The sequence below is a fragment of the Electrona antarctica genome (assembly GCF_951216825.1).
Source record: "Electrona antarctica genome assembly, chromosome: 9".
In the NCBI taxonomy this organism is placed as follows: Eukaryota; Metazoa; Chordata; class Actinopteri; order Myctophiformes; family Myctophidae; genus Electrona; species Electrona antarctica.
The window spans coordinates 41,871,805-41,898,060 of NC_136790.1; the positions used below are offsets into that span (position 1 = coordinate 41,871,805).

At 43.7% G+C, this 26,256-nt stretch overlaps 1 protein-coding gene across 2 annotated transcripts in view; it reads left to right on the forward strand.

Annotated features, from left to right (window-relative positions):
• The window catches only part of poc1a (POC1 centriolar protein A), a 65,552-nt gene that overhangs the window by 26,557 nt on the left and 12,739 nt on the right, over positions 1 to 26,256 (forward strand). For both annotated transcript variants that reach the window (XM_079510394.1, XM_079510395.1), the window contains exon 10: positions 25,335 to 25,646. In XM_079510394.1, the coding sequence (XP_079366520.1) occupies positions 25,335 to 25,646 (312 nt within the window). The remainder of the gene's footprint in view (positions 1 to 25,334; positions 25,647 to 26,256) is intronic.

Sequence of the window (26,256 nt, forward strand, 5' to 3'; positions counted from 1 at the left end):
ATGTGAAGTTTGCTCATGTCATTATTATTGTTGTTGCTCTTAAAGGAGAATTCCATGCTAGAAGGCTTTCTTACCTTTATTTGTAGTTGTTATTTTGTGCAAAAGCGCATTATAGGCTATTTCCCCTACCATAAGCCCTCAATGAATTGAATTGAATTGTATTGAATTGAATGGGGCATTGGGGTGTTGTGCTAATTCGCTTATTTCCATCGCTCAAAAATCAAATACATTTTTTTTGTATATATCCTCTCTTCATAATGTAAATAGTATCCCAAGCGGCACACTTTACTACTTTTTTCGATGGAAATAAGCGAATTAGCACAAAAACTATCACTATCACCTGTACCTCTTTGGTGGGGACGTAACAACTACAAATAACACCTGGACATCTTTGGTGGGGACGTAACAACTACAAATAACACCTGGACCTCTTTGGTGGAGACGTAACAACTACAAATAAAGGTAAGAAAGCCTTCTAGCATGGGATTCTCCTTTAACACTGCCCTTCTCCCTCCCTAAAGGTAAAAAAAGCCTTCTTAACTGTTCGTCCGTTTTTTCTGCATCTCCCTGCAACTATCAATCCGTTTCTTAGCTATTGTTCTGTCGATTTAAGATTATTTTGATTAATCGAATAAACGAGAAACACATATGTATATGTCAATGAATTGAAAAATATTGTGTCACTCCCAAAGTCCCCCCCTCCCCAATATCGGTAAACTCATTCCGATCGATTTTTATTTATTTATTTCTTCCCACGATTCTGACGCATGAGGAGTCAAAGCTGTATGAGAGTATTTGAAACAAACGGGGGGGAAAAGAGAGTGAGAAAAGAGAGAGGGATGAAGAGGAGGCCATTAGTGGTGGTTAAATATTAAAAGGCCTTGTCAGATGTCACACACAAACAGGACGAGGCGTCACAGCCCGGCCCACAACCCGGGGGGGGGGGGACTCGGTTTGGATTTCAGCCCTTTGACTGCTGCCGTGTTACTTACATCAACAAGGGCACGGCCAAGGTCCTTACACACACACACACACACACACACACACACACACACACACACACACACAGAGTCCTGGGGGGATTCTGTTTGGCTCCGTCCAGTGTGTGACCTCACCACCACACCTGTGTCTCCGGTTCCTCTGCAGGCTGATCGATGGCTGCAGCTATCCCTCTATACACACCAGTGTTTGTTTTTCGTCGACTAAAAACTAAGACGAAACATGTTCGTCGACTACCTTTTTCCACTGACGAATACTAAAATGGAAACTAAATGAAAACTAAGCTAAGCTATGACTAAGACTAAATATACTCACATTTTCGTCAACAAATACAAACTAGACTAAAATGTTACGAAGGGACTATAGTGGATAAGTAGCCTGGGGTCCACCTATGCGGCAGGATCCGCCGGGAGAATCTAGACGCAGCTGCGCGACATGAGACTAATTCATTAGAGCAACAGAGAGAGAGTGTGTGTGTGTGTGTGTGTGTGTGTGTGTGTGTGTGTGTGTGTGTGTGTGTGTGTGTGTGTGTGTGTGTGTGTGTGTGTGTGTGTGTGTGTGTGTGTGTGTGTGTGTGTGTGTGTGTGTGTGTGTGTGTGTGTGTGTGTGTGTGTGTGTGTGTGTGTGTGTGTGTGTGTGTGTGTGTGTGTGTGTGTGTGTGTCAATTTAGCAAAGGTGCAGACGATCAGAAATCAGCAGAGAAATGGTGCATTTATATTGCGCCTTTATCCAAGGCGCTTTACATAGATTGTGCATTACATTCACCCATTCACACACACATTCATACACCGATTGCGGCGGAAGCCATGCAAGGTACCAACCAGCACATCGGGAGCAATTTGGTGTTCAGTGTCTTGCCCAAGGACACTTCGACATGTAGACAGGAGGAGCCGGGATTCGAACCGCCGACCCATGGATCATTGGACGACCTGCTCTACCTCTTGATCCACAGTCGAGAGTGATCAGCGTGACAGCGTTTGCGCTACTGTATGCCGAATTGAAGTGGACTCGGTCCCAGACTTTTTTTCCTCCCTATAAAAACGTCTGGGTTTCCCTGGAACAACATATTTTCAGATAGGGGGCTCCTTGACATGAAATAGGTTGAGCACCACTGACATAGAAACATAGGGTTTTTTCAGAAAACGTTTAGGATTTAAGACATTTTTTTTTAAGAATCTGCCTCAGTCCTAAATGGGTTAAGTGGTTAGATGCCTAGAAGACCAGGACTCTATAACATTGTATATCAGTAACTCCACTTCTACTATGTTGTAGTAGTAAATTAAATGTTAATAGTAGTAAATTAAATGTTAATAGTAGTACATTGACCGAAGAATGATACAAAAATAATAATTACCTCAAATTTAACACCTTACAAACGCCTTTGTAAGTACTCCCAAGTTCCTTCACCAGGAGGGAGAAATAAAGATAAAATCTTTATATAAACCCACCCCCCCCATCACCGTAGGTTTGGCACTTGGTAAATGGTGCATTTACATAGCGCATCCAAAAGGCTTTACATAGATCGTGCATTACATTCACCCATTCGCACGCACGCACGCACGCACGCACGCACGCACGCACGCACCCACGCACGCACGCACGCACGCGCGCACGCACGCACGTGCGCGTGGGTGGCTATGGCCGTTTTTTAGCCCACGGAGTGATTTTGCGCAAAACGAATGCTTGGAATGTTAGAATGTTCTTATTTTTTGTCATCATAGCTTAGTTTTCATTTAGTTTCCATTTAGTTTCCTTCAGTGGAAAAAGGTAGTCGACGGACATTTTTCGTCTTAGTTTTAGTCGATGAAAACCACACTAGTCAGTTTTCTAAAAGGCAAAATGCACACACAAAAAAACCCAAAAGTGAGTTATGCAACCAAGAATAAATCAAGCTTTGCCGGACTGAACAGCATAAGAGCTTTCACACAGAGCCCACCTGGTTACTTAATGATAACTGTTATAATTTGCCCCGGCCTTCTTACACGGTCATCACGACCAGGGCTGTAAATACTCTTTAACCCATTTAGACCCCAAGACCATTCTACAAATGTCCTCTAAATCCTGACAGTTTTCTGAATAGCCTGTTTCTGTGGCAGTCGTTCTCTAACATTTTCATGTCAAGGACCCCCAGAATTATATGTAATTGTCCGCCGACCCCCCAGCTGAAAATACGTTGTTCCAGGGACCCCCCCCCCCCCTCCTTCCAGAAGCAAAGATTTGAGTTAACAACGTTCGCTCTGAAAGAATATATATTCAAAGGTTTGCACCACATTTTCACGACTTTTCAAAAATGGCAGACCTACGAGCTCGTAGCACGGCACTCGGTGCTGCGCTACGAGCTTGTAGATCTGCTATTTTCCAATAGCTAAAGTATAACAAAACGCTTAAAACACCAAAAGGGGTTCCCCGTCCAGAATGGATTAATGGCCCTCTCCCCATTGACAGCCATTATTACCACCCGCCCCATGCATCAGGTGATTAACCCATTGATACCTGAGGCTGAATCTGGGAACGCCTTCTAGGGCCTGTCGACCTAAGGTTTCTGAAAACCTTCAAATTTTGATTCATTATTTTTTTAAATAGTTATGTTTTTTCAAAAATAGCAGACCTACAAGTTCATAGCGCGCCACTCGTGGCGCGCTATGAGCTTGTAGATCTGCTATTTTTCAATAGCTAAATTATAACAATAGCTGATGAGACACAGAGAGAGCGCCGGCATCAAGGGTAGAACAACGTATAGGTTGCACCAGGCATCAACGGGTTAAGGCGACACACAGGCAGACCATCTGAAGTGTAATGACGAGCGCTATAGCGAATATGAAAAAGCTTTTATTCCCTTCTTCTGAGAAATGCTTTTCCTCCAACAAACCCTTTGAAACGCCGCCGCCCCTCCCCACCATCCCCTCCCGTTCCCCTTCAGTTGGAAATATGGCTTTCATGAAGACAGCTGTCTGTCTGATTGCTGTGCTTCAGGGAGCTGAAGAAGGATAATGGAGAGAGATACTTAGCACATTTTGTTTAATTTAGTAATAGTCTGAACGCCATGTCTGTCTTCATCTTGATGCATCATCAGCGAGACAACAGCAGACGGAGCATACCTAATCAGCACGTCGGAACGTTGTTTTGAATATATTAAATACAATTCATTATCATAATCATAACTTTTCCAGATGTTAATCAACTTGAACTTGATTGCGATTTTTAAAAACCCAGCGCTCAACGAAATCAATGGTCCTCCTGAAGTTCTCAAAAGCGGGACAAATTTGAAGTGTCTACTTTAACACAATCAACGCCGGGAGTCCTTCAAAATAGAAGCTCGGGGTGCCGGGAAGACATGGCCCTTTACTCTGTAAAGCGCCCCCCCCCCCCCCCCCCCCCCCCCCTCTCCGGTTCCGGAAAAGAATCGGAGACATATTTTTGCCCTGCCTACCTCGCTAAGAATCTGATAATAATCACTGATGGTCCCTGTTATGTAAATTTATAATTACCCTAATTAATAATGATAATAAGAAAGGACTGTACTGTAATACTTCGATAGCAGAGCTGAAACTCTGGAACTATAAAAATACTTTTGAAAGTAATCAGAGTACAAAAAATACCTAGGCAGAGAGCCTCTAACAATTTACAAAAATGGTTGTAAACCTTTTAGATTATAAAGTTAATAATTAGCTTTAACAGGAATACTTTGATCAATATCCAAATGCTACCTTAAGTAGAAAATACTTAGAAAAATACCTTTTAAATACCCAATAGAATAGATGAGTCCACAGAAAGAAATGAGGTCCAGTCAGGAGCAGATATGGTTTTGCCAATTAATTTTAGTTCGGAGAGCACAGAACAGATCCACATACAGCCAATTACAAAATGTCTCTCCCCGTCTCGCAAAATGGAGACGGTATATATATATAATTTTGATCAAGATTTGAGAAGGCACACAGAGCCCACAAGGCACACAGTGTCAAACAGCCAAAGGAAGTTCATACAATCACATCCTGTCAAAACCAGGAAGCATAATGCATGGGATATGTAGTTTAAGGGTGACTTTGTAGTCCCTAACTGGGTTCCGGGACTAGTTAATTCTAGTTAGTTGGAGACGGCTGCCTTGCGCACCAAGGCCAAAATAACATGTTTTTCATCAGAGGGAGGCAGACAATCGGGAAACCAAACAATTATTTATCTATACACGCTGGCTGGGGGAGAATTAAAATCAGTAGGATACAGGGCATATGAAGAATAAGTCATTGGGAACATGTAAACTTCCATCCACAAACAATTAAATCTTAATAATTCCAAATTATCCATCAGTCCCTCGCATTCATATTTTTGAACGAGAGGCGGATGAGAAGTCAGAAATGAAGAGCTTAGTATATCCATCAGATCAAAACCACGGAGAGCGCCCTAGATTAGGAGAGACGAGGCATTCTTTCTGCAGCTGTAAACTAGGAAGTGACCGGGACCGGGGGTGAACGAAGAGCAAAGCGTATGGTGGCCTTGGAGTCCAACTAAAAAAAGAAATATATATATATATTCTTCTCTCGTTTGATATCATTGAAGATGCGCTACACACGTCCTAGCAACCCGTCGGTTGGATTGCTTATGACGTGTGGACACGTCGGATGGACTGAACCTGTTAAATGATATAATTCATTACTATATGATAGGGTACTGTAGCAGCATATTGTATTGTTGAGCATTTACTTATTTTATGCATACCAGTGTTTCACTCTCCAAGCTTGTTTATCTAAACCAACTGGGAGTGGATTTCAATTAATAAACGATAGTCAGAAAGATCTTTATTTAAAATACATTGTGTGAGTGTGTATGCGTGTGCATGAGGGTGTACATACTAAGGCCGCAACGATTAATCGTAAATTGAATTGATTATTCAATTATTGGCCAACTAATTTAGTAATCGTAATCTAATTGGCAACTAATCACTGGTGTTTTTCCCACTTAACCAGTTTTTTCATAGTTATATTATACATTACATTAAAGCATGAATACTTAATGCATATTTAATCTTTAATGTCTTTTGTGTTAGTTTGAACATGTCTAAAATAACCTAAAATCTAATTGATAAGGTGATGGCTAAATAAGTGCCATAATCCGATTAATCGTTAATTAAATAATCGGCAGATGAATCGATTATGAAAATAATCGTTGGTTGCAGCCCTAGTACTACTGTATTGTATGTGCATGCATTCGGAATTGCTGTGTTTTCAAAGTTGTGAGGAAAGAGAAGGTACTTCATTCACTATTTGTAAAATATCTTTATCACATAGGGGCGGTGGAGGCTCAAGGGTAGAGTGGCTGGATGGTAACCGCAAGGTTCCCAGTTCGAACCCGGGCTCCCCCAGAGTTAGTGTCGAAGCGTCCTTGAGCAAGACACTGAACCCCTAATTGCTCCTGATGTGCTGGTTGGTGCCTTGCAGGGTTCGGTGTATGGATGTGTGTGTGAATGGGCGAATGTAATGCACAATCTATGTAAAGGTGTATGAATGTGTTTGTGAATGGGTGAATGTGCTCTATGTAAAGCGCCTTGGATAAAGGCGCTATATAAATGCACCATTTTGCCATTTACAGATCTGCGGGTAGAGAGAGCGATGCTGCACAGTGCATTGCGGTGTTGTCAGACACAATTATTTAGTTCTTTGACATCTTTCCCATACACTGACACCACGCTAGACAGGAACGCCCAAAAACGTCACATCCGGGGTAAGAATTTACCCCGGAAATTTCTATGGCTGCCAATGCAACTTGGTCCAATCCTTAATCACATACGGACAAACATCTATGCCGATGCTATCTAACTTGCGGAGGTAGCTTGCCTTGTCCACGGGCAACAGATCTTTCAATTGATAATCGCTACTCTGCTCAATATTGTTTTGAAAATGCCGCAAATTGCATTGCAGTGAACGAGCGAAAATCACAACTTCCCCCGTTTGTGGGCGGAGTCACAGTTTGAGGCGCTGTTTACGCGCCGTGGTGTCAGTGTATAGTTATGACACGGTGTCAGTGTCACACCTTCTGTGACATCTCTCTCCCACCTGTCTCAACTTTCTTCATACTGCAGTGTTGTTTTTGGCAGCAAAATTAGATTTTTAGTTTTAGTCATAGTCTTTTGAATAGTTTTCATTTAGTTTCAGTCACATTTTGTCACCTGGAATGTTTTAGTGTTTAGTCTAGTTTTAGTCGACTAAATGTCATGCTATTTTAGTAGACCAAATCTACAGTCGATTTAGTCGACTAAAATTTGTTTCAGCATGCAACCAATTGTAAAATGACTCATACTGGATCTCTTGTCCACTAGTCCCTTCCTAACATTTTAGTCTAGTTTTTATTTTTTGACGAAATTGCCAATATATTTAGTCTTAGGTTTAGTCGTCATAGCTTAGTTTTCATTTCGTTTTATTCAGTTTTCGTCTTAGTTTTAATCGACGAAAACAACACTGCTAGTACGTGACAGCAAAAAATTGTAACACAACTCACCACACTCACCGCATTGGGTTGTGTACTACTGACTACTGAATGGTGCATATACTGTAGTACCTTTACATTGGGTTGTGTACTACTGACTACTGAATGGTGCATATACTGTAGTACCTTTACATTGGTTGTGTACTACTCCGATTAATCGTCAGAGTCTAATAAGTAATTAAGGCTGCATGATATATCGAACATGTACCTTCATCAGAGTGGAGAATATAAGTATAAATCAAGTTGAGCAAAGCCACTCTTCTCTGCCCCTCTCTCTAACAGACACAGTTAACGATCGCTTGTTAAGTGCCTGCCAGACAGACAATCAGATGAAATGAAGGCAGTTGTAGAGTGTAGACTAGTGAACTGAACGTTTTCTGTTTATATCAAGTACTTCATACTAGCCCCTTATGAAACTACTTCTCCCCAAATCCAAATGGATTTCATTGTCCATCCTGAATAGCAGTAACTAGCATATGAGAACTGAGAAGATCTCCACAAAGGTTTACTCATCAAAACTGATTATAAAACTGTAACCATCATAGCATGCACTCAACATATAATGGTTATGTGACCATGGCATGTGCATAATATAAAATCTTAAAAGTTTTGATCTGATATTGATAATCGGCAGAGCTGTCGATTATTCGATTTGGCTGATGGTCACTTTCTGGCATCCCTAATGGAGATCTCTGTATCTTTCTGTCTGCCTGTGTGTGAAGAGGGCAAACTGATTGACTGTGAAAAGTGTACTGGTTAAGTAATCAATTGTCAGGTGTGGGGTTGCCATGGCAATCAATTGGCTGAGGCAGAGGTTGGGAATAAGCCTATCTCACAGAATTTCCCCGCCCCCCTAAATACGCCCCCTTTCGGGGTTAGTGGTGATAGCGTGACGTCACTCCATAGACACTACATGTTAACCGAGGTAATTTAAGAAGTCTACAACTTTTGTTTTCTCAAGGTAAGGTTTGTTCTATCTGTTCGACCTGATTTACCATCTTGTTTGCTTCATAATAATATTGGTCTGTCACATTTTTACATTAGAAAATGTACTTAGATTCTCCAGAGAAAAAAACGTGTAAATGCTCATGTTAAAGACACCACTATTTACCGGAAGTGGGCGTGGAAAGCGGGCTGTGAGATAGGCCTATTGCACAGGTGGGGGTATTTAGGCTGATTAGGCCCACTGGCAGAGCCTGACCAGAGCCTTTTTGTGGTGGTTCTGGAGAACCGTGGGTCCAACCGCCTCGATACCGGGCACTGCACTCCCTGCGGGGGTGTGGAACGCGTGTGTCTAATGTGAAGTCGGTGGGGCAAACGGTTCTCGAGTTACGTGCATTACAACCGTACACACACACACACACACACACACACACACACACACGCACGTATACGCAGAGACGTGGCACATTTATAGTAGGATTATCCTTTGGCAGCTGGTTGCAGATACACCTGGAAGTGCCCACTTCCTAGATTTTCCTGTGTTCGTGTATAATTTATAACCGGTCGCATTTCATTATTGATAACAGGGCTCTTTCATGTCTCTTACACTGCCTCAAGTTATGTGCGCACACAACGCACGCACGCGCGCGCGCGCGCGTGCGCGCACACACACACACACACACACACACACACACACACACACACACACACGTGACGCCTGAAAGGAAGCAGAGGAGAGAAATATGTTACAGATGGTTTGCCTAAACACGTTCCCTATACCCATTAGCTAAATGAATATCTAAAACCTTCTCTAGAGCTGCGTGAAAGAGGTAGAACGCTGCTCTCTGTGTAGACAAAAAGTGGAGCGAATGTGCCGCGACAAATTGGTTTATTTTCAGGTCGTTTGCTTGTTTTTCATCACTGGTATGAAAAGAGAGGGGAGAGAACATTCTGTAAAACATGCTGTTCCATCTGAAAAGGAAGGTTTGAGAACAGAAGGTTGAGAATGCTCTCTGATACAAATAATCCTTTTTGGTCGGTTGTGTGTACCAGTGTTGTTTTCGTCGACTAAAACTAAGACGAAAAATGTACGTCGACTACCTTTTTCCACTGACGAAAACTAAATGGAAACTAAATAAAAACTAAGCTATGATGACTAAAACTAAGACTAAATATACTGACAATTTCGTCAACAAATAAAAACTAGGCTAAAATGTTAGGAAGGGACTAGTGGACAAGAGATCCACTAAGTCCTTTTACAATTGGTTGCATGCTGAAAATAGCCGATCTACGTTGTGAGCTTGTAGATCGGCTATTTTCAGCAAGTGTAAAATCAGTCATTAAACGGCATCAAGGCCCACCAAAATAAATTTTAGTCAACTGTAGATTTAGTCGACTAAAATCTTATGATATTTAGTCAACTAAAACTAGACTAACACTAAAACATTCCAGGTGACTAAAATGTGACTAAAACTAAATGAAAACTATTCAAGACACTATGACTAAAACTAAAATCAAAATGTTCTGCCAAAAACGACACTGGTGTGTACGAACGATTTCAAAAGTGGGTTCAGATTCTATGAAATAATTCCTTTATTTTATCAAAGGCTTTAAGTTTGTACCTGTATTGTAATTTATTATTTATTTTTGAGTGTTGCAACCACTCCCTTGCGGAGCTATGTGTGTGGCTGGCTGGCTGGCTGGCTGCCTGGGTCTGTGTGTGGTGCTGGGTCTGAGCACAAAAACAGCATTGTTCTTCACCATCTGTGCGCAACAGGGCCGGCACCCTGGGTGCGTTCCTGGGGGTCTGGAACTTCCGTAATGACAGATTTTACACTTGCTGAAAATAGCCGATCTAAAATAGCACGTAGAATCGTAGATCTGCTATTTTCAGACCAGGTGTAAAATGACTTCTACTGGATCTCTTGTCCACTAGTCCCTGCCTAACATTCATCAGTGGAAAAAGGTAGTCGACAAACATTTTTTGTCATAGTTTTAGTCGACGAAAACAACACAGATGGCATTCTCTATACGATAATGCCATCAAAAACCACTGTAGAACTAGGGATGTGAAACGACTCATATTTGGCAAATCGATAAATCGAGGCCGCAAATCGGCGTGGCCGTTTTGGGGCAGAGGTTCATCGTTGGCATCCAGGTAGTGTGTGTGTGTGTGTGTGTGTGTGTGTGTGTGTGGGTGCACAGTTTGGCATCGATCGGGCCAACGGTGCCGGAGATTAGCTGGTAACGGACGGACGGACGGACGGTCGGACGGACGAACGAACGGAGTGCAAAACATACTCTCTCCCCATGCCGTCGGCCTGGTGGAGACAATAAAATAAATAAATAAAACTATTTTTCGACTTTGACTTTTTGTTCACATATGTAGAACAAAGTCATTGTGTGTTATTCATCCTAAGGAGAATAAATCAGCTAATGGCTGTAATTGTCTGTGTTCCTTCATAAGGAGAGGCCGCCCTATACTCTGCCACTGCCTCGTCAGAATTAAATCCATTTGGATTTCATAAGCAACTAATTTGATGCTGATCCCTTCGTGTGCTCAGAAGTGAAAGCCATTCATAATTTTTGCCATTGATGGATGGGCACACACGATGGGCATATAACAGGATTATATGGAAGCCCTGTTTGCTATGCACAATGAGCCAGCCTTAGAATTATCGTGCGTGCGTGCGTGCGTGCGTGCGTGCGTGCGTGCGGCTCAGTCACGCACGCTGTCTGTCTCTGCTGAACTTTTGTATTGACCCTCGTTTGTGTCTACAGTGCGTGCATGTGTTTGTGTCTACAGTGCGTGCATGGCTCATGCACGCATTACTGACTTTGTGAGAACCAAACTTCCCCAAGGAAGAAAGTGAGGAAATGTATCCTGCTATACGACTCATATTTTATAGGATTAAGAGTTAGAGCAGATGGATAGATTCTTATAATTGGTCCTTATAGAAAGATCATTCATCAGGACACTATAGTATGTGTAGACGATACTACGATGCATTCACACATCCCTTATCTTATATAGAGAGGTTAGGGAATTAATGTAGTCAATGGAAATCATTCGAAAGTCCTTTTATAAAAAAAGTGTGTGTGTGTGTGTGTGTGTGTGTACCGCGTGCAGCGCAGATCAACTCTCTCTGATCGCCTCCCGCCCCCTCCTAATCCTTCCATGTCACTTCACCCCCCCCTATAGCTTCACATGTGGGTCTTTCTAACGTGTGCAGGCAGACGAGCTGTACAGCTCACAGCAGGCTTCCCTGCACCACACTCGCGGCTCGACAACGAACATGCCCACGTTTGCATCGCAGCTATATATATAATTTCGGGGAACATTTGAGAATGGCAATTTTATAAATGCTTTTTCCCCCCCTTTTTTTTCTTTTTCTTTTTCTTTGTTGCAATGTTTAAGCATAACTCTTAAGGCCGAGTTATATTTAGTTCTGCACAGTGAAACAGCCCAGTCTACACATGACGCCCACAACATTCTGCAGCACGTGATAGCTTCGTACAACAACTGCTATTATTCTCATGCAGTGGATGATGCGACACCGCTGGTACAACCTAGTATAGATCAGATCATTTTTATAACTCCGACCTGAATCATCATTTCCTAATTGTAAGCCTATATAGCACACAAGTATAGTAATACAAGTGCACGCACGCACGCACGCACGGTTCAGCTCAGCTCAGCCGCGGGGTGTGAAATGAAATGAAATGAAATGAAATCTATATTTACCCAGGGTATCTGGGCTAAGCTCAAGAACTTGTTTCCAGCCAGGCCCTGCTCATAGAACACATTTCATCGTAGTGGTTGATGCCTTGTTCAAGGGCATTTCAGCGGTGGTAATTTTAACGTGTCGGACGGCTGATTCGAACTGGGAACCTTCCGGTATCTAGACCGCGCCGCTATCCGTTCGGCCACCGCTGCCACAAAGTGTGGAGGATTTGGAGGGTAGAATATGGGGTTTGTATATATATATATATGGCGACGCTGCAGTGGTTGTCATAGCTGCTGTATCCATCCATCCACTCTGCGTGTAATCATTGTGTGTGTGTGTGTGTGTGTGTGTGTGTGTGTGTGTGTGTGTGTGTGTGTGTGTGTGTGTGTGTGTGTGTGTGTGTGTGTGTGTGTGTGTGTGTGTGTGTGTGTGTGTGTGTGTGTGTGTGTGTGTGTGTGTGTGTGTGTGTGTGTGTGTGTGTGTGTGTACTGTACTGTACTGTACTGTACACCGACCACGTGCATTCAGCCAATCAGCACACTGGTAATATGGAATGGGCAGGTGGTGGTGTTCTCACAGCAGGAACTGAGTGTATTTAACAGCATGGGGGGGGGGGGGGGGGGGACTAATGGTCTAGTGGAGCGAGAGACCATCAGAGAGAGAGAGAGAGAGAGAGAGAAGTGGGCACGTGAGATGAGATGGGGGAGTGAACACAGCCTAGAGAGCAAAGAGGGAAAAAAAGAAAGAAGAAGATAAGACACTGGGAGGGTGAGCGAGAGAGCATCCACTGCATGGGAGGGAGGGTGAGCGAGAGAGCATGAGAGACGGAGAGAGAGAGATAGAGAAGCTGTGAGCCGTTAACAGACACCTGTTCATCCATGTCACATTAAAGATGGACAGTCAGGGGCCCTGATAGAGATGGATAGAGAGAGAGAGAGAGGGGCAGGGGCCCTGATAGAGAGACAATAGAGATGGATAGAGGGAGAGAGAGGGGCAGGGGCCCTGATAGAGATACAATAGAGATGGATAGAGAGAGAGGGGCAGGGGCCCTGATAGAGAGACAATAGAGATGGATAGAGAGAGAGAGAGAGAGGGGCAGGGGCCCTGATAGAGAGACAATAGAGATGGATAGAGGGAGAGAGAGGGGCAGGGGCCCTGATAGAGATACAATAGAGATGGATAGAGAGAGAGGGGCAGGGGCCCTGATAGAGAGACAATAGAGATGGATAGAGAGAGAGAGAGAGGGGCAGGGGCCCTGATAGAGAGACAATAGAGATGGATAGAGAGAGAGAGAGAGGGGCAGGGGCCCTGATAGAGAGACAATAGAGATGGATAGAGAGAGAGAGAGAGGGGCAGGGGCCCTGATAGAGAGACAATAGAGATGGATAGAGAGAGAGAGAGAGAGAGGGGCAGGGGCCCTGATAGAGAGACAATAGAGATGGATAGAGAGAGAGAGAGAGGGGCAGGGGCCCTGATAGAGAGACAATAGAGATGGATAGAGAGAGAGAGAGAGGGGCAGGGGCCCTGATAGAGAGACAATAGAGATGGATAGAGAGAGAGAGAGAGGGGCAGGGGCCCTGATAGAGAGACAATAGAGATGGATAGAGAGAGAGAGAGAGGGGCAGGGGCCCTGATAGAGAGACAATAGAGATGGATAGAGAGAGAGAGAGATAGAGGGGAAAAGGCCCAAGAGATTGGGAGAGGAACGAATGAGGAGTGGAAGGGGGGGGGGGTAGGGGCAGGGACGTGCAGAGAGTGTTAGAGAGGCAGGGGCTGGAATCCTGTAAGAGGGCACTTTTGGACAAAAATAGCAGATACAAGCGCTTGTAGATCAGCTATTTTATGAGGCGCAACCCTGCACTCTTTAGCTAGTGGAGATGCTGTGTACGACATGGATTTATAAAACAAATGTGTTCAATGCAAAAATATGCTGCGTTCCAGGTTCAGGAGACTTCGGAGAAAAAGCAATTCTCCTGAATGCTGCCTTCCGGCATGGCATGGCATGGAAAGGAGTGGCATTTGCATTTATTTCACCATGTAGTAAATGCTGCATTCGTGGTCTGGAGAGGGCAGTTGTTTTACAGACGGGGTAAAAGGGGCAGGGGCTGAAGCCCCCATTGATGTCTATGTGTGCACGTCCCTGCTCTGCGACCGCCCCAGCCTTGCTGTTACTTCAGAAGAAGCCCGTCTCATTGCCAAGAGGGCACTTTTGGATAATAGTAGTGAAAATAGCAGATCTACAAGCTCTCAACGGGTCGCAGCTGTAGATCAGCTATATTTTTGAGGTGCAACCCTGCACTCTTTCGCTAGTGGAGATACGGTGTGTATACAACATGGATTTCTAAACAAATTTGAAAGGAGGGTTCATTTGCATTTCTTTCACCATGTAGTAAATGCTACATCCGTGCTCTGGAAAGGGCAGTTGTTTTATACAGACGGGTAAAAGCCAAGGGGCAGGGGCTGAAGCCCCATTTGATGTCTTATGTGTGCACGTGGGAGGAGGGGGGGGGGGGGGGGGGGTTGTACAGAGAAAAAGGAGAGAAGCAGGAATCTGGGGCGAGGGGGAACGCGGAGCCGTTACTAAATGGCTTAGTTTGAGAGAGCCCCCTCCCTATACCTTTCCCACGGATGCACCCCGCTGCACTTCCTGTCTGTCGGGGCTACGGTCCATGAGGCGTAAGTCATCTCTGAGTCACGTTACGAGCTCCATTCATCCCCCCAAAACCTCACCGTCCGTCAGTATACACATATAGATCGGCTATTTTCAGCGTGCAACCAAGTGTAAATCCTTACTGGATCTCTTAATGTCCACTGGTCCCTTCCTAACATTTTAGTCTAGTTTATATTTGTTATCAAAATTGTCGATAAATATTGTCTTAGCTTTAGTATAGCTTAGTTTTAATTTAGTTTCCATTTACTTTTCGTCAGTGAAAAAGAGGTAGTCGACAAGCATGTTTTAGTCGACGAAATCAACACTGCTGTAGCCCTTGGACGGGATGATTTAGATCGCGAGTCATTTTCGTTGTCGTCGGCTAAACAGGGGGGGGGGAACATTTTCGATGACGTCTCACTGTTGCGCAACGAGTGTCAAGGACCCCCAGAATTATCTATATTTGGCCGCAGACCCCCATCTGAAGATTTGTAGTCGTCGTGTCCCCCCCCCCCCCCCCCCCCCCCCCCCCCGAAGCAAAGATTTGAGTTAAAAAAAAAATATATAATATTCAATGATTTGTGTTACATTTTCACGATTTTCTTTAAAAAAATAGCAGATCTACAAGTTTGTAGCGGCACTCTGTGCCGCACTATGAGCCTGTAGATCTGCTATTTTTCAGCTAAAGTATAGAGCACCGAAGTCCTGACGTCACTGTCAGTAGAGGGCGCCAGTTCACAGGTTTGTGTACTTTTTATTGTCTCCACCAGGCCGAAGGCATGGGGAGAGAGTAGTTGTCTCCACCAGGCCGAAGGCATGGGGAGAGAGTATGTTTTGCACTCCGTCCGTCCGTCCGTGTGTCCGTCCGTGTGTCCGTCCGTCTGTGAACAGCTAATCTCCGGCACCGTTAACCCGGTCGATGCCAACTTTTGCACACACACTCCCTGGATGCCAACGATGAACCTCTGAACGATGAAAATGCTGCAAATCATGAACACATCGTGTGATTTCCGTGAAATTGTGCACGCACATTCCCACTAGGCCGAGGAAGAAATGCCACATGAACATTTTCAACTCGGCCTCATGGTGGCGCTATAACTGGCCGAAAAGTGTTTTACCTCTAACTGCACGGATCTGTGGATAACTTTGTATGCCAACTCCCTAGAGGCCAAGGAAAAACCGGGTTTGTTTGATTTCTCATAATCCACCTTCATTGCCTAAGATTGGCTTCTAAACTTTTTAGGAGTAGCCCGCTTTGTACCCGTTTTGTACAAATCGCCACAACTACTCAACGCAGCGTCCGACCGCGGTGAAACTGTGCATGCATATTCCCACTAGGCTGAGGAAGAAATGCCACTTGACAGTTTTCAAATCAGCCTCATGGTGGCGTCACACACACACAATACATGTTTATATTTCTCCTAAACATTTTGCCAAACATCACACACACCCCTGTCCTCCTTGGTGGAGACCTGTGCCCAGAAGGGCACTTTTCTAGTTTTTATTTTTTTAATTGATATTTAATGTTTTGTGGTTACTACGAGTTGAGTCACTGCCAGCTGAGCTTACGTCAACGAGGAATCTCAGGAACGCAATGCATTGACAGCTGGGCGTGACGTATATTAGCAGCGACATTGCTTTCATACCCTTGTAGTTTCGCGGCCACATTAATTCCATTTTCTCCAGAAACTGGCTGTATCAAATATGAATGGCCGGGATGATCAGTTTATTTTTCAAACACAGTTCTTATATGAAGCGACCTAAAATCCCCCTATGGGGATTTCAATGCAAATAAAAAAATACATGAACCTGTGTACTGGCGCCCTCTACTGACGTCAGACTAAGGTGCTCTATAACATAATTCTTAAAACGCCAAAAAGGGGTTCCCGTCCTGGATGGGTTAAAAATTATATTGACCCAGGTGTTTGGTATAGGACTGATTGACATAAAGTATTCAGTATTTTAGCCGTGACGTGAGCGCCCCCTCCAGAGATACTTCCGGGTCCTACTTTTGTGTCGCTTTTGTGTCCCCATAGAGTTATACTGTGTCCCTCCGTCAGACTAAATTCTGAGATGAAAACAACCACAAAGTCTAATTTTACCGCTTTCCTTGCAACAACAAAGCTGCTGCTCTCCCAAATCTGGCTGTGACAGGCCGTCTGCCCCACACCCACACGGAATACTATCGCCATTTTATTTCATTGTGTCAACTAAATCCTCATTAATGCAAACTATAGATTTTTTTAGACTTTTGTACTTTTACTCAAGTACATTTTCAATTACGTACTTTTACTTGTAACGAAGTAGTTCTAAATTGCAGTATTGGTACTTTTACTTAAGTAAAACAGAGTACTTTTTCCACCACTGGTTGTGAGTATACCTCCACATGCACAAAACGTGAATAATGTTGTAGCGATAAGGCAATGGAGTGCTATACCACATTTTGATTCAGTTTTCATTCAGATTTTTAAAACCGTTCCTATACCATCCCTTTATATCTTATCTTCCTCTTTAAGGCAGTGCCGTTGTCTTATTAATAGGACTGTCTTGACAGCTTAGTCCAGCAACACACCATATTATGTAACTCACTTGTATGTATATCTCAGAGCGATAGTCCCAGAATGTAAGGCCTCACTCACACTGTTGCAACATGCATACAACATTTGTCTTGTGTCTTGTCCGTGTTTAATGGCCACCCCCAATGCATTTCCAATGGAAGTCACATGGTTTGACAAAACATTTTTGTTTGATGCGGGGGAGGGGGGCACAACACAGCCATCAAACAAAAATGTTTTGTCAAACCATGTGACTTCCATTGGAAATGCATTGGGGCAGCCATTAAACACGGACAAGACACAAGACAAATGTTGTATGCATGTTGCAACATTGTGAGTGAGGCCTCAAATGATTTGACTGGTGCCTTGTTCATGCTCTCTGTTGTTGTTGTTGTTGTTTCTCCTCTCTGCTCATCTCAGCTTGGTCTTCTCTTGTCTTCGGTTACTCACTTGTTCATTATGTACACACGCTTATGTACTGTGCCATAAATACAGTAGCCCTTGCTTACAGCGTAAAAAAGACAGATCCAAACAAGTGGCGTCTTATGTGTGCGTGCGTGCGTGCGTACGTACGTGCGTGCGTGCGTGCGTGCGTGCGTGCGTGCGATGGGTGATGAATAGTTTTGTGTGCGGCTAGCTGGGTGTATTGATAGCTAGCCATGTGTCAGACCAAGAGTTTCATTTGGGCCTCAGGAAATTTTCCACTGTTGGTTTTTCCACACCAGGTGATTCATCAGGAGGGTGGTAATTGTGTGTGTGTGTGTGTGTGTGTGTGTGTGTGTGTGTGTGTGTGTGTGTGTGTGTGTGTGTGTGTGTGTGTGTGTGTGTGTGTGTGTGTGTGTGTGTGTGTGTGTGTGTGTGTGTGTGTGTGTGTGTGTGTGTGTGTGTGTGTGTGTGTGTGTGTGTGTGTGTGTGTGTGTGTGTCTCTCTCTCTCTCTGGGCCGGTGTCTGCGTCCACGTGTGTGTGTGTGTGAGCAGCTGTTTTAATACAAAGCTAGAAGCCACTCAACACTCAAAGGTAATAATCTGGTCATAATGTTGGATGTTGCCAGAGTTGGTTGGTTTATGAAAACTAGACCCCTCTTGCCTTTCGCTCTCTCTCCAAACAAGGAGTGGTCTGAGATCAAATAACTGACTTGTTAATGAAGTCATTATAAGGAGCACATTAAAGTTAAGGCTTTGTGCATTTCCATGAGTCAAATACTCTACATACACGCTGTTTGCTGCGTTTTGACAAGCAACAGCTTGTAGATCTGCTCTGAAAAGATATATATATTCAAAGATTTGCGCCACATTTTCACGATTCTTCAAAAATTAGCAGATCTACAAGCTCTGCCGCGCTATGAGCTTGTGGATCTGCTATTTATCAAGAGCTAAGGTATATAACATGATGCTTAAAACACCAAAAGGGGTTCCCGTCCTGAATGGGTCAATAATACAAGGTATATAACCTAATTCTAGTTCAGTGTTTCGGGTCTCAAATTCATTTCTGTGGGTCCCGAGTGACTGATCTGTTTAATTTTTCGTTTCCTTAAATTTGGCCATTAATTATTTTATATTTTAAAGGTTGTCATTAATTATGGTGATTTCTTTTAATATTTTCTAAAGATTTCCATGAGTTGAAAACAAATTCAAAAATAATTTATTGAATATAATAAAAAATAATCAAAGGAATTCCCTAAAAAGAAAAAAAGATCTTCTAATTATTATTGGATTTGACATGGATATTGTAATTACTAATTATGTGCCCCCATCCCACACACACCCCAACCACCGATCCGACCAATACGTCTGGCATGGCGACGGGTACCTGTTGCGTTGTTGTTACGTCGTTTGTATGCCGACGTGTCATTTGTCATTTGGCGGGGGCTCTGATCGGGCTTGCCCAAATTTTGATTTATATCGTTGCTGTCCGCGGAAGAAAACCACCCGAGTCTATATTTTTGAGGGTTTCTTTTGATTTATTCTTCTTTCCATAAATCAGTGCTATTGGTTAAAACATATTGAACCAATGGAAAGTATTAAGAAAGCGCTTTCACAAAGACCTATTTTTTTCATTTTCTGAAAAAATGAACCATGGTGGTTTCTTCTTTCAGACAGCAGAGATGACTGACAGGTTCCGGCCACGTGAAGTCCTAATAGATCCACATTCCAGTCGCTCTATTTTGCGCGTGGATTACATTTGTTTTCCCTAAAAAAAGAGCTTTGCAACCTCTTTCTTTGGATAGTGCTTAATGCGTCCCATTCAGGACGGGATCCCCTTTTGAGGGTTTTAAGCATTATGTTATACTTTAGCTATTGAAAAATAGCAGATCTACAAGCTCGTAGCGCGGCACTCGGTGCCGCGCTACGAGCTTGTAGATCTGCTATTTGTTTTATTTTTTTTCGTGAAAACGTGGCACAAATCTTTGAATATATGTTCTTTCAGAGCGAACGTTTTTAATTTAAATCTTTGCTTCTTGGGAGGGTCCCTGGAACAACATATTTTGAGATGGGGGGGGGGGGTCGGAGGCCAAATAAAAATGTTGGGGTCCTTGACATGAAATAGTTTGAGCACCACTGACATAGAAACAGGTTTTTCAGAAAACTGTCATGATTTAGAAGACATTTTGTAGAATCGAGCTCAGGTCTAAATGGGTTGAACATTCTGAAAGTATTCACTTCCAGAGCCCCCCCCCCCCCTTCTTCAACGGATACAATGATTTTAGACAGCTTTTTAGTAGCATTAGAAGCACAATGCCTAGTATAAGCTAATGGGCGATATGAGCCGAGTGAACGACTAATTGGATCTTCAGTGAGGATGTCAAACTGACAGGGTATCAAATCTAAGGAATGGGAAAAAACTAGTGCTGATGATCAAATAACCATGTAGTTCACTGCAACCACTTGCGTGTAAAAAAAAAGAATGTTGCATAACTACGATAAAAAAAAGAGAAGGGCTGCAGAATCTCACGCTCAAATGGTAAATGGTGCGTTTATATAGCACTTTAATCCAAAGCGCTCTAACCCATTCTGGGCGGGAACCCCTCTTGGTGTTTTAAGCAATATGTTATACTTTAGCTATTGAAAAATAGCAGATCTACAAGCTCTGTAGGTCTTGTAGGTCTGCTATTTTTTGAAAATAGAAAAATAGCAGACCACACGTCCTAGGGAACCCAATTGACGCGTACATAGGACGTGTGTACACGTCCTAGCGCATCCTCAATGATATCAGGCGAGAGAAGAATATTCCAGAGCTCCTATTTTGAATGCATCCCGGCACCGATTGTGTTAAATGTCTTCTATAAATCTTCAGGTCTAAATGGGTTTACATAGATCGTGCATTACATTCACCCATTGTCACACACATTCATACACTAATGGTAGTAGGAAACCATGCAAGGCACCTTGCTCAAGGACACTTGGACACTCACTCTAGGCCCATCAGAATTCGACAAAAAGAAAATTCTTCAACACATCCCGTCTTCACACATCTTTAAAATGTTGCAGTTTATTTTAATGATAATGTGATGGATTTATTCAGATGTTTTACATCATCCAGCAACATGACGAGATTAACCCATTCTCAGGACGGGAAACCCCTTTTGGTGTTCTATAAGCATTATGTTATACTTTAGCTGTTGAAAAACCGTGAAAATGTGGCGCAAAATCTTTGAAAATCTTTCAGAGAATGTTTTTAACTCAAATCTTTGCTTCTGGAACTGAACATCTTTGTTCCTACTATCACCTATGGTCATGAAGTGTGGGTCATGACCGAAAGAATAAGGTCGCGAATACAAGCGGCCGAAATGAGTTTTCTTCGACGGGTGGCTGGCATCTCCCTTAAGACTCATACATAGTCTGGATTTGCGGTGGTGGGGTGACCACCGAACTACCGCCACCGCTCCAGCCCTTCACTTTACTTGAGTCTCTCCAATTTCCAGTACTTTTACTTCTACTCCACTACATCTCGGAGCCAAAATTTGTACTTTTACTCCACTACAATTATTTGAAAACTTTAGTTACTAGTTACTTTGGAGATTTTAATTTTGATTAGAAAACATACATCAACCACTTCAACCCTATACATTAGGGTGCATCAAAATTTGCAAGTTTAACCTCTTAATCTGTTCCTTTGATAAAATGTGCCACTTCATGTTTTAAGAACATGTGCAAAATATTCTTTCAATATATGGTAATTTACAGGTCCTACGCAGCATGTCAAATTTGGGTAAAAGTGCAATTTTCGGTCCTTTTATAACTCCCATTTTCTATTAACATAACATGTCAATTCATCAAGTTTACAACAAATAGTTTTTGAGAAGATGTTTTTGGAAAGAGCTAAATGTGTTTACTTAAGAACAAACATTACATTTTCATTTAAATCATCACTGAAAAATGTTTGAAAATGGAGTCTTAGTCCTTCACTGTGTTCATGTTCAACTGGCGCTTGCAGCAGCGAAGATTGGGCTGCTCACAGCGATAATGCTCAACTGCTTGCAGGACCTCTGCAGATGTTGCTCACTCTTCACTGCTGCCACAAACTGTTGTGAGTTTGACCCCATGCTCGGCGCAGTCATTGACAACGTTGATAGCACACACATTCACCAGTCACCACACCTGCCTGGAATGATAGCCCAATCCTCTGGTAGCCCAATCCTCTACATTGAGTGAGATAAATGCTGGATCGATCTGCAGCCGGTGTATACCGAACCAGCAGTCTGGGTTGGCAATGTCGGACAGCCTGGTGGTCGGCGAGAGGACTGGAAACTTTGGCTTGCACCAGTGCCAAAGCGCTGCTGTTAGCATGGGAAGATCATCCGGCTTGTTATCCAAGATGGCATCCGCAAGTACACGTCACTCTTCAGCTGGTACGTTGGTGTTGAAGAGTGCCAGGGGCAGCATCTCAGCAGTCAGGTACCAGAGGTGCCTCTGCAGTGCTTTTATGGCTGATATTGCAATGCCCTCGTCAACAGACTTGTAAGCAAGTGTGCAGGTTGTGGTAGAGTGTGAGGTGCTGCATTCCATGCAGCATCTACGGCCGAGTCTTATGTCACTGGCTATGCGGTTGAAGATCACACCAATGCAGCAGCAGGCTGCCTTCATGTGCGCCCTGATCACAGAGTCGGGCAGTAATTGTGAAATGATTTCAGCATCATACACAACAGTAGATCGATCACAGTGCAAAGTGCTGGAGGCTGTCAATAAAGAACACCACAAGCAGTGGACCCCACCTCCTATGTGCACCCTGCACTGGGACGGCAAGTTGACACCAACGCTAAGCAATGTGCGCCAGTTGGAGGAGCGTTTGACAGTGGTGGTTGGAGATGCAGAGCAGCTGAAATTGCTTGGCGTGCCAGCATATACAAAGGGATCTCTACACACGAGGCGTGTGTAGAGATCATTGCCAGGCTGACATGTAAGCTACTGCAGGAGTGGTGCTGTGCCGACCAGGTTGTGAACATGGCATTTGACAACACTGCATCAAACACAGGCCATCTCACAGCAGCCTGCATTGCCATCCAGCTCTCACTTGGTAGACCACTGCTCTGGCCCGGTGCCAGCATCACATTGGTGAGGTGATCCTCAGCCACATTTTCACTGGCCTCAAGGTGGAGTCCCCACGCTCACCAGAGGTTACCTTGTTTAGGCATCTGCAGGGCCGCACAAATACAGTTTTTTTTCTCAACTGATTCTTGTAACTTGGGGTCACCTTTTAACACTTCAAGAGGTGCAATCAGGTGCTCTGAATTTCAGGGCTGTTATTAAGCTCAGCAGTCCATATACTGAAATAAAATACTTGAACATTGATGAAATAGAATCACAATCAGAAGAACATTCAGAATCAGAAGCATTCAACCAAGCCATCTAAATGGTGTGCCTTTTATATTTTGAATAGGAGCACAATATAAATTGTGCTTCAAGCGAGCATGATGGAAAACCTATTTCCGTGCCAAAAAATCTACGAGCTGCAAGCTCGCATACAACACCACATTGCAATGTGACACGTTGTGAACTTGTACCCATATTATATATTATATATATTATTATATTATATATATTATTATATATAGGGGCGGCGGTGGCTCAGGGGTAGAGTGTCTGGATGGTAACCGTAAGGTTGCCAGTTCAAACCCAGGCTCCCCCAGAGTTACTGTCGAAGTGTCCTTGAGCAAGACTCTGAACCCCTAATTGCTCCCGATGTGCTAGTTGGTGCCTTGCATGGTTTCCGCTGCCATCGGTGTATGGATGGGTGAATGTAATGCACAATCTCTGTAAAGCGCCTTGGATAAAGGCGCTATATAAATGCACCATTTACCATTTACCATTTATATATATAAGACGTCTCTCATTATGAGACAACCCCCATTTTTCCAAGACTCGTTTGTGGAAAAAGAACATTTGAATGTCAAATAGTCTCTAGTCTCTGATTACAATACAACCCTGTTGTTTAGGATATTTCCATTGGAAATAAAACGTAGTCTTATTGTTTATTTATTTCCGTGTCCTGCACACAATGTGCCCAACCCTCATGGGTTTATAAGACACCATTTCACAATGTTTACATTACATAATTAATTACATTACAACTCATATTTATACAGAGTACTAAAGTGTCTTCTTTCCCAAGCTTGACAAATACAATCTGCCACAACAAAAGTCCCTTTGGCAAAACATATTTCATTCCATTTTTACATAGTCATTTAAATCTAGGAAATCCCCACAGATAGAAGACATCTTATTAACCAAAATAATAAAAATATCCCTTATGTCATCATATTTAGAGCAGTAAAACAAAAAGTGAACTTCGTTTTCAATTTCATCAAGATCACAGAACAAGCAAACCTGCCTATATTCCTATATACCTGCTGCTTATATTCAGGCCAATAGGGTACAGTATATCTACTCTTTTCAGCTAGAGAGACCCCCCCCCCCCCGGCGCACAATGAAGTACAGTATAAGGCTCTCAATGATATCAATGAACCTAAGTCTTTATGCGTGGCTGTAAAACGTACAGTACAGGTACAGTAGACTATATACCTCCTAGTCGGTGTGTCAGCTTGGATCATCCCACTCTGTGCCAGATGTGCTGCTGATCTCCAGGTTATACGGCAGACATCCCCGCAGCTCATCTGGCTTCAGTTTAACTGGGTGCGGTGTGAAGCTGTGACTCGTGGACGTCTCCTCAGCTGTGGGTGATTAATAGACGTATATCCTGTGCTTGTGGTGGTGGTGGTGATGAATAAAACAGCTTTCGTCTCCCCAGCTGTGACGGAGAAGCTTGGATTGTCTGGGAGGCTCGTGCTTACGCACGCACGCACGCACATGCACACGCACACGCACACACACTTTAGTCATGTAGGCATGGTAGTGGAAAGACATGAGAGACAAGATGTGCTCATATGAGACCATGTGTTTCTGTATTGTTCTATTAATCACAGTGGGAGACTGACGGGGTGTGTGTGCACGTGCGTGCGTCCTGTGGTACATGTAAGAGTTGATGCATCATTCTATGAGAACCATGCTGTGGAAATTATCCTCATGGCTCGTACACACTGCACGATATTTGCTCCGATTATGCTGTCGCAGACCTTTTTTTTGGGCGCTTGCCGATAAAACTCCCGATCTGATGCAAGGTCGGGCTTTGATCGCTGAGGTTTTGCTCGCTGTGAGTGGAAGGCTCTGCAAGAAGATATAGCGCCGATAAAAGCACTCACCGACGCCTTCCCGACCGTTTCTGAATATCTAGCAGGTTTGATATTTGGCTCTATCGCCGACTGGACATCGTACAGTATGAACTGGGTTGCAACTGCACACCGAGAAGGCCGTATCACAGGACACTGAAATGAGTGATTACTCAGTGTAATTTCGAGAATAAATAAAACTTGAATGAATGAATAATTACGGCCCCGCGCCCTTCTTCTCAACGCGGCTCATAACAAACCCCAGCTCTCCTTTTTATAACGTCTCCATTGCCTCTTCTACCTACCGCTCTCCTTCCAGAGCCTGGAGCCGGAGGATGATCTCTGTAATGGACAACAGGACTCCCAGATCAGGGCCTCCTCCTGTGCTGCTCAGGCCCGGAGTCGTAGTGGCAGCCGCAGCGGCAGCAGGACGTCCCAGTCCCAAACATCCGCCCAGCAGCAGTCCCAGGCCCCCCAGCAGCAGTCCCAGGCCCCACGGCAGCAGTCTCAGGCCCAGCAGCAGTCTCAGGCCCAGCAGCAGTCTCAGGCTCCATCCTCAGACGGTGGATTGTCCCCTGCTCTGGCCAGCACCCTGGAGCACATTGTAGGTCAACTGGACGTTCTCACTCAGGTAAGGAACCAATAATGCCGTGTCTGTCTGTCCCCCCAATACGGGACTCTGTCCCTGCATGTTGCCCACCTGCTGGTGGAGGCTCTGCCCTCTCCGTCAGGGCTCCCTCCGGGCGGCTAGCCTCTCCAAAACCGGAGTCACACTTAACTCTTAATCCGCCGCCATTAATTAATAGCGTACTGATTTTAAGATTTTATCGCACGTAACACTTAACTTTGAAGAGCCAAATATCCGTAATCGCATGTTACAGTGACAGTCAGTGTTGTTTTTGTCGACTAAAACTAAGACGAAAAATGTTCGTCGGCTACCTTTTTACACACTGATGACAAACTAAATGGAAACTAAATGAAAACTAAGCTATGATGACTAAAACTAAGAAATATATTGACAATTTCGTCAACAAATAAAAACTAGACTAAAATGTCAGGAAGGGACTAGTGGACAAGAGATCTAGTATAAGTTATTTTACAATTAGTTGCATGCTGAAAATAGCCGATCTACAAGCTCACAACGCGTCGCACTGCGACGCATTGTGGGCTTGTAGATTGGCTATTTTCAGCAAGTGTAAAAACAGTCATTACGACGGCATCAAGGCCCGCCAAAATACATT